At 36.5% G+C, this 9,362-nt stretch overlaps 1 protein-coding gene across 1 annotated transcript in view; it reads left to right on the forward strand.

Annotated features, from left to right (window-relative positions):
* The window catches only part of slc22a23 (solute carrier family 22 member 23), a 63,867-nt gene extending 55,790 nt beyond the window's left edge, over positions 1–8,077 (forward strand). The window contains exons 8-12 of the mRNA XM_074667470.1: positions 258–360; positions 464–690; positions 3,433–3,465; positions 3,594–3,717; positions 6,534–8,077. Of these exons, the coding sequence (XP_074523571.1) occupies positions 258–360; positions 464–690; positions 3,433–3,465; positions 3,594–3,717; positions 6,534–6,954 (908 nt within the window). The 3' untranslated portion in view covers positions 6,955–8,077. The remainder of the gene's footprint in view (positions 1–257; positions 361–463; positions 691–3,432; positions 3,466–3,593; positions 3,718–6,533) is intronic.
* The last annotated feature ends 1,285 nt before the right edge of the window (positions 8,078–9,362 follow it).

Here is a 9,362-nt window from a genome sequence, read left to right on the forward strand (position 1 = left end):
TAAAGACGGGACATGTTTGTGATTCGCTTCTCTTAGATCTCTTCTTCCCCTCCTCTGCGTTTATGATTGATTCATTTTCGCTCCCTGTGGCCGAACACACAGATAGATGTTGAAAGAGTACAAAGGGATGTCCTATATCTATCTTAAAGGCCCCTCGGTGCATTAGCTTGTCAGCGCTAAAGGTCCCTCAGCGGCCCGTCTCTCATTACCTCTTGGAAGGAAAGGTCTCAAGGTGTGCCTTTCATGTTTCCTTCCAGAGCTGGAGCAGGAGCTGCACAAGAAGCCCCAGAGGACGTGCATCGTGAAGATGATGAGCACCAGGAATCTGTGGAAAAACATCGTGGTGCTGTGTGTCAACTCGTAAGTGTGAAAAGATCGTGAGCATGAATAAGACATGAAGCCGCCGGCAGAGAGACATAAAGACACGTATGTGCACACGTCTGCTTCCTCATTACTCCTCCAGGCTGACCGGCTACGGCATCCACCACTGCTTCGCCCGCAGTATGATGGACCCCGAGGCCCAGCCCACGGCTCTGTGCCACGCTGATTACTACACCATGGCGGGCATCGCCGTAGCCACCTGCCTGGCCCTGTGTCCCGCTGTGGGGCTGATGGGCCGGCGTGGAGGACTGCTGACCTTCATGATTATAACGGCTCTGGCTTCACTGTTACAGCTGGGTCTGCTCAACTGTGAGTAATCACAAGACAAATCCACAGCCAGATGAACGTTGTCTACTTTACTTTTAAAGGAGCCATGTTGCCTCAGCTCACCTGGATTTAGGTCATTCTGAAGCCAAAAAATCTACTTTATCTTATGATAATGATATTATAATAAAGGCAAAAAAAGTGTCAAAATTTTAAGGTAAAATAAAGTGAATCATTTTCTAAATGAGAAGTTTTTCTAACTTATAAAATTGATTTTAATTGTTTTTAAATTTGACAAAAAAGATAATATTTCAGAAATTGGCAAAAAAAATCAAAAAGTTGCAAAAGAATTATAAGGGTGAAATTTTTAAAATTTGCAAAAAAAAATTCCCAAAAAGTAACCCTTTAAAAATTTGCAAAATTTTTAAGGTAAAATAAAGTGAATCATTTTCTAACGAGAAGTTTTTCTGACATATAAAATTGATTTTAATTGTTTTTAAATTTGACAAAAAAAAAAGATAATATTTCAGAAATTGGCAAAAAAAAATCAAAAAGTTGCAAAAGAATTCTAAGGGTGAAATGTAAAATTTTCAAAAAAAAAAATTCCCCAAAAATAACCCTGTAAAAAATTTGCAAAATATCAATAAATAAATAAATCTATAGTTTTGGTAAAGTAATTATAAGATGAAATTAAATTAATTGGCAAAATTTGCATTGTTAAAAAATAAATTTGAAAAAAAAAACACTTTGAAAAAAATGTGCAAAAAATTTAAACAAAATTTCAAACAATTCCCAAAACTTTAAATAAACATGAAATTTGATACATTTAAAAAAAAAAATTAAAAGTTTTGAAATATTACTTGAATTTGATAAAGTGTTTTTTTTTTGTGTCAGTGTATTCAATAATAATCACTTTTTAAAGCTACAAGGAGCCTCTGAAAAGGAGTCAAAGAGCCATATGAGGCTCCAGAGCTGCAGGTTGAAGACCCCTGCTGTAGACTGAGGAGGAAGCAGTTACAGAGACAGAGACTCTAAACTGGTTTCAATGATAGTTATCATTTGAAGCTGAAGCACAAAATGTGACAAAGGTATTAAACCAGCAGCCAGTGTAAGGAGTATGACTCCTCTGTCCTAAATTAACAGAATATTTCTGATTGTCAAAGTAGTTTTGATGTTTGTATGAAAGTTAATTCACCAGGATGTGTTGGCTCTTTAGTCAAAATTATATATTTAAAGCTAAAATCTAATTGTTTTTATCTGTTTTACAAGCTAGCAGCAAAAAAAAAATAATATTTTTAATTTATTAATGTATTTTTTATAGTTACAGTTGTTTACTTTCATTCCTGAACAGAAATGTTAGAGTTACTCTTTACAGTAAATTTACAGTTTTGAATTCCTGTGAATTAAATCTATCTGTGAAACAAATCAAAGTTACTTCAATCCTGCTTTTTGACTTCAAAATAGGATCAAACAGATATTTTATGCATTGTTACATGATTCTCTTACAACGTATCATTTATCGCAGTTAGGTGATATCAGAATCAGAAAATTTATATTGATCCCCTAATGGAAATTACTTTGTTGTACTCCTATTCCAAAAATGTTTACGAAAACAGAAAATGCACAAAAGCACAAATGTTTCATAAAAATTGAATATAAGCATAAAATATAAGAATGTACATTTCACTAAGAGTATATTCTATATAAAAAATAATGTCGTAAGTTACGGGTTGTTGCACATTAATGATGGGTTCTGCACAGAAGTAATTACTGCACATTATTTGCTTATATTATCGTTAATATGGGACGAGTATCACATATGATATGGTATGATGAGTGACTTGATATTTTCTCATTTTTGGTAACTTTTTGACATTTAGACTTTGAAAAAAAAAAGAAGATTATTTTAGCTGTTTTGCAGAGTAAAGTTGTCTAAATCTTTGGCATCGAAATGTGGAATCAGACCTTTTAATCTAACAAAGCTTTATGATGATGGAGACATAAGCTTGGCACTGACTCTGCGAAACTGTTTTCAGAAAAAAAATAATTAACATCAGCACAAACAAATCTCCACCTCAGTCTCAAGCCAGTCGCAAGACAAAGACACAAAAGAAAAATCAACTGTTATAGCCCTTTTTAGCCAAACGTCAGCAGTATCCATCAATTTATCAGACCTCACCATTATTTTTCTTAACATAACCAATTATCTCTCAAAAATAAAACACCAGCCTGATGTTTTACCACCCCTTTCCTTAAGGAGTGAAGCTTAGCTACAAACATTTGCATCAAGCTAACCAGCTGATCATGCTAGCATCAGCCTCTTATCTTCCACACGCTGTTTTTGCAGCACTTAGCTTATGTAATCTGCATGTTGAGAATGAGTCCAGGATTCTTCAGACCGGCTGTGCACAGCTGTGATTGGACAAATCCTCAAAATGAAAAGTTAGTCAGAAGGTTATGAAACACATGGCCTCACATTACCAAACAGAAAGTTGAAATTCAGCGGTGAATTGAGCTGTTCTTGCACATTTCCCCTGTCATCTCCGGTTCATTAAAACCAGCACAGGCTGCGAGTCTCTGTCGAATAGCAGCTTCCCCCTTTCTGGCTGTTTTGACCTACATATGCAGCACAGAAGTCATTATTTCAGGCTCCACTGATAAACTGCTCTGAGTTCTCCTCAAGGCGCTTTCTCATTCAGCCCGTCTTGAGTCAGCACTGTGCCGCCCTTTGTGCTTACTAATGACATGCTCTCCTCTTTATCCTCCCTGCTCTCTGATGGGATCCAGTGATTGGGAAGTACAGCCTTCGTCATGACGCAGGTAGAGATTCTCAGACATAAATGATTCATTCAAACTGAGAGAAAACTCTTATATCCAGCATCTTTGGCCGTTTGTGCACTAAGGTGATGGTTTCTGGTGCACTCACCTCTCTTTCTCCCTCTGTGCAGTTCTGCGGGACACTCTGAACAGGAAATTCTCCGTGGCTTTCTCCATCATCGGCATGTTCTCCTCTCATGCAGTGAGCCAGCTCAGCATCTTCTTTTGTGCTGAAATCACTCCTACTGTCATCAGGTGAGCCTGGACGATCATAAAAAAACACAATACGGCTCTGAGGGGAGCTGTCTTACTTTTCATTACACCCACACATAGAGCTGCTGATGGAGCACAGAGGGGGAGAGATCACCTCCTCTCTGCTGCATAAACAGGACTCTGTGTTTGTCTTATTATGGGTCTCTTTATTAACTCAGGAGCGTAAGATGAACTCCACAAAGCACAGTTATTCAAATGTATGATGCTGTCTCTCAAATTTAGGTTTTACAGCAAAATATATGAATAAACAAAACAGAAAAGCACCCAGTATGTTGATTGAGTGTTAAAATTAAAAACTTACATGTTTACAAAACAGTCCAAGGATTTGGGGTACATGTGGCATTTGAAGTTCAATAGACTGCTTTAGTTTTCTTTCTTTTTCCTCAAAGTTGGGTTGACCTGTTAATGGTTGTGTGTAAAAAAAGTTTTTTTTAAAGTCATTTATAATTTATTATTATTATTTTTATTATTATTATTATTAATAATAATAATTTTAAGCCTTTAATTAATTTTATATATCATTAATAATAATAATAATAATAATAGTAATAATAATAAAATAATAATAATAATAATAATAATAATAATAATAATAATAATAATAATAATAATAATAAAAATAAAATAATAATGTTAATAACAATAATGATAAATTTATTTATCAAATCATGTTTCCTATATGAAAATGTATAAGCACAATTATTGTCATCATGCATCTTAAAAATCTCAATTGAAAAAAAACATGCTGGTTATATATCCAGCTCTTGTTCTCATGAAGCTTTTTGGCGCCACCTTGTGGTGAAGTTTTGACTTTCAAATGGATTTAATCCCTCTTAAAGTCACAGTGTGCCTTAAATCTACAGCAGTGGCCAAATTTATTAGAACATTTGGCATATTTAAGAGGTTCCAGTTGTTTTTATTGAATCGGCTGTTTAAATACCCATTAAAGGAATTAAATATTTACAAAGTCATCACGATGCTCTATAAAACATAGAATAAGGCCATTTTAAGGAGATTTAAGTCATTTTCCTACAAAATTAAAACTCTAAAAATGATGTTTCAGACACGTCCAGTTCGTCTTTTAGTTTTCTTATTCTTTTGATGAAGCTGTGAGTTAGTGAGAAGAAAAAGTGCTTTTTGAAAAAGACCATCTCAGCCTCTGACCGCACTCTGAAGATGCTTTTACCTGCTGCACTTTACATTAAAGCTCAATCAAAGACTTTCACCTGTAAATGGCTGTGCTACTTCAGGAGGATGATCAGGTTTTCTTCATGATGCTGTGCTGAAAGATTTAAAGCAGACATCAAGTTGTACTCAGACTTTAAAAAGGGAGAACAGAGAAATATTAGGGTTCTTTTTATGATCTACCAGAATTTTGACCACACTAATGTAAAAATACATCAGATGTGATAAAATATGCAATGAAATTGTGTTTTGTTTTGATGAAAAGGAAATTCATTCGTTTACATCCTGTTCTTTCTTCTCTGGTCTGTCAAAACACAAACAAGCTATCTTGTGACAAGTTCATGACCTCAATAACCATAACAACTTCATTTGGAGCACTTCATGAAAAAAAAACTATCAAAGTGCCTTGCATGGGCAGCTAAATTCAAAATTAAAAAAATAAAATAAATAAAATAATATAAAGAGTGATCTGACTGTATTTCTGGTTAAAACTATGTCGTCTAAGATCCCCCTCAAGTCCAGACTTCAACTTCATCCAGCAGATTTGGCCGAGTTGTTAAACAAAGTGGATCTTTTAAACTTTTAAAGTCTTTGTCTTGAGTTGCAGAAGTCATGGAATAACATTAGTGTTGAAGCTCTCAGGAAATATATTGACCAGAGATGGACAGACGTGTTTTTTTCAGGGCTAACCAAGACTGATCATCAGTAGACAAGAAAGCTGATAACTGATATTTGTGGCCGACATTAATTTGCAATAAAAGTAAAAATTTTGGCATCAAAATTTGGGATAATACAAACTCTAACACTTAACTTTGTTTAAACCCTTGAAAGCATGTTTGTCAAACAGCTCCCAGGCTCAGCAGCTGGATTAAAAAGTTAAATGAAAACTTTAAAAAATAAATAGCTCTCTAAAGTTTTCTACAGAAAGTCAAGTTTCAAAAAAATAAAAAGTCTCTCTGCATCTCCAATCAGATGGTGCTATGGGTGGGACGATGCTAGAGACAGATTAGCAACTGCAGAAAGAGAGGCACTGCTGGATTGAAGCCAAAATAACACAGCCTGAAATTTAATTTCTTACAAGAAAAAGGCAGATGCCTCAAAATGCTAAATATTAGCCCGGCTGATACTGACACTATGTAACTGCTGCAAAAGATGAACAAACCAGATATCAAAGGTCGAAGTAGATAAAACAGAAGGACTCACTTCTTCTGATATTTGATGTGCATGTAAGAAAATGTTATAAGTAACTTTACTCCTAGGACTTTACTGTTTTCAGGCAAACAGTTTGCAGAGGTCTAGTGTTAAGACATTTGTTAGACTGTGTGCAGGATTTTTTGCAAACTTTAGTGTTCTTACTCCTCTCCTACGCACCCACCTGTCTCACGGAGGAGTAGATGTGTGCAGCTCTTGCTTTTCTCCGATAGAAGAAAGCATAGGCAGGTCAAATCAAAAAATACATGTTGAGATTTCAGACTCTTTCCTCAGAGGTATTCGAAAATTCGATGGCACCAATGGATCCTGGTAGCACAGAAAGTAACTTGACAGATACGTTTGCGCTTGGTCAATCATCTTGGTAATAGATCTTCTTCTCCTTTCCCCTCTTACCTCTGCAGGGGCGGAGGACTGGGCCTGGTCCTGGCCAGCGCTGGCTTCGGCATGCTCACCGCACCCATCATGGAGCTCCACAACCAGAAGGGCTACTTCCTGCACCACGTGATCTTCGCCTGCTGCACCCTGCTGTGCATCATCTGCCTGCTGCTGCTGCCTGAGCCCAGGGGCCAGCCTCTGCCTGAGAGCCTGGCGGACGGGGAGACCTTCACCCGCCAGACCCTGCTGCACCCAGGGGAGCAGCACCTCCTTCTCGCCAAGACTGACGGGGACTACTCACGAGTCCACGACACGCCGTTACACCTCTCAGCCACTGGGGGCGCCACAGTGGCAGCGGCTACCGCTCTGGCAGCGGTACCTGCTTCATACGCCCTCGCCACTGGAGGGGAGATCATTGGAAACCGTGCCATAGCCAATGGGGTGTGAGCATCCTAGCAATAGTCTACTACTGTGCTGTTAATTGCTCGAGCATTAACACGACTGAATGGGCTTTGAACTGTAAAAAAAACCTTTAAAGGGAAAATGAAATGTTCGGATGAACCAAATGAACTCTTTAACGTGGAGGTTTAAGGTGACGAAAGTCGGTTTGTGTAGTTTTTAGTGACTATGATTCATTCAGGAGTTGCCAAAAAATATTGTTCTGGACTTTGTTTGTCTGAAGTCGGTGTGCGTTCAATAATTTGAAAGTGTTTGGTGATTTTCTTGCACTGCAGTCCGCCGCTCTGTCGAGAATGATTCCCGGGGAAAAGGCGCCGCAGACGCGCTTTTCCGTTTGTAGTTTTGACTCGTTGAGGGAGGATTCCACTGCATCGTATAACTCTTTATAAGTTATTTTGCACTAAATGTCAGAGACACAATCAAGTGTTTGTGATTTTCAGCCAACACATTGGAGATGCAGGGATTGGCTAAACCACTACCACTCTTTTTTGCATGAAAGGGCACAAACAGTTTTACATGTTTTTCTCGTTACTCGTGGTCCCTCTATTAGAAGTCCGACGTGGCACTTTATCCTCAGAGGGGAGGTCGGTGGAGACACTGATTCTTAAAGGGAGCGTTACTGCTGTTGGTGTGGGTGTATGATGGTTGTCTGACGTTGCTGAACAGCCGGAGACCTTGGCAGACTGTAAGTGTAGCCTATAGAGACTGTGAGTAATGCAAAGCGAATCTGAGAGTCGACCGGACATTAGAGTGTACTGCTGTATGTCTTATGACGCGTCTCAGCATTTTAAAGGCTTTATCCTGATGGCTCTGTTCTTTTCACAAACAGAGAATGTAATTTAAGAAATCCAGTATTTATTTTGTCATGCTGCCAAGGGCAATTTTGTTGCTTGAAATACCTCCTTAATTAGCAAATACACTGCCTGGCCAAAAGAAAAGGGTCACACACTCTAATATTTCATTTGACCACCTTTAGCTTTAATTACAGCATCAATGAGCTTCTGCAATGTCACAGGATTTATTTCCATCCAGTGTTGCATTATTTTTTCATCAAGATCTTGCACTGAAGTATGGAACCCCCAAAAATTCATAATTAAATAAATAAATAAAAGAAGATTTTGAAAAAAATACCATTTTGATAAATAACAGAAAAATATGTAATATAGCCATTAAATATTATTATAAATTAGGTTTTATTATTTTTTAATATCAAATTATTATGATTAAATCTTTCATAATAAATATTTAAACAATTTCATACTTTTTAAACTAATATTTAATATTTATTTTTCAAGCTTTTGTAAAATAAAAAAAAAAGTTTTTAATGCAGTCAATTTTTATTTCAGTTATTTGCTTTTTTTATTTCACAATGTCATTTTTTATCAGAATGACTTGAACAATATGAAATAAAAATTGATCTTGTCAAAACATTTTTTTTATTTTATAAAAGCTTGAAAAATGAATAAAAAGTCACTTTTTAAAAGAGTAATACATTGTTAAAATAATCATCACTAAATATTTAATCATAATAATTTGATATTAAAGAATAACAAAACGTGTTTTATAATAATATAAAGTATTTAAGAAATATATTAAATTGTACAAATAATCATTATGAAGTATTTAATTATAATAATTCCATATTAAAGAGTAAGAAAGAAAATCAGAATTACATTGCCTTATTTCACAATTTAATGGTCATATTATATATTTGTCTGTTCTTTTTCAAAATGGTATTAATTTAAAAATCTTGTTTTTATTAAACTAATTATGGGTTTTTTTTGGAAAAAGCTTTTTGGAAAAAGCTTTTATAAAAGCTTGAAAAATGAATAAAAAGTCACTTTTTTTTTTTTGGAATCCATATTGATGATGGTTGAGTCTGACCGCTGTCAGTCAGCAACCAGTGAGGCTTACTGGGAAAAAAAGCTTCCATTTGCTAGGGAGCATAAAGATTGGACTCTGGAGCAATGGAAGAAGGCCATGTGGTCTGACAAGTCCAGATTGACCCTGTTCCAGAGTGATGGGCCATTTGGCTAATAAGAGAGGCAGATGAAATGATCACCCATCATGCCTAGTGCCAACAGTCCAAGCCTGTGGGGGCAGTCTATGATCTGGGGTTGCTGCAGTTGGTCAGGTCTAGGTTCAGGAACAGTCTGTGTTCAAAGAATGAGGTCAGCTGACTACCTGGACATAGAGTAAAATCAAATAGAGAATACTTGATTTATCCCTGAGGGGAAATTCAGGAGGAGTCGCTGCAGCAATCAATAAAACAAAAGTAAGAAAGTGTATAGAAAGTGCAAAAAGGTCCATAAGAAAATAGATGGTGACAGCTTGTCCATCATTGTCCAGTCAGCCAGCCTCCACCTCCACAGGGTCCAGGACTGAGCTTCTTCAGC

This window comes from Halichoeres trimaculatus, unplaced genomic scaffold (genome assembly GCF_033239565.1).
Source record: "Halichoeres trimaculatus isolate MK-OKI-2021-1 unplaced genomic scaffold, fHalTri1.1 fHalTri1_scaffold_4, whole genome shotgun sequence".
Classification (NCBI taxonomy): domain Eukaryota; kingdom Metazoa; phylum Chordata; class Actinopteri; order Labriformes; family Labridae; genus Halichoeres; species Halichoeres trimaculatus.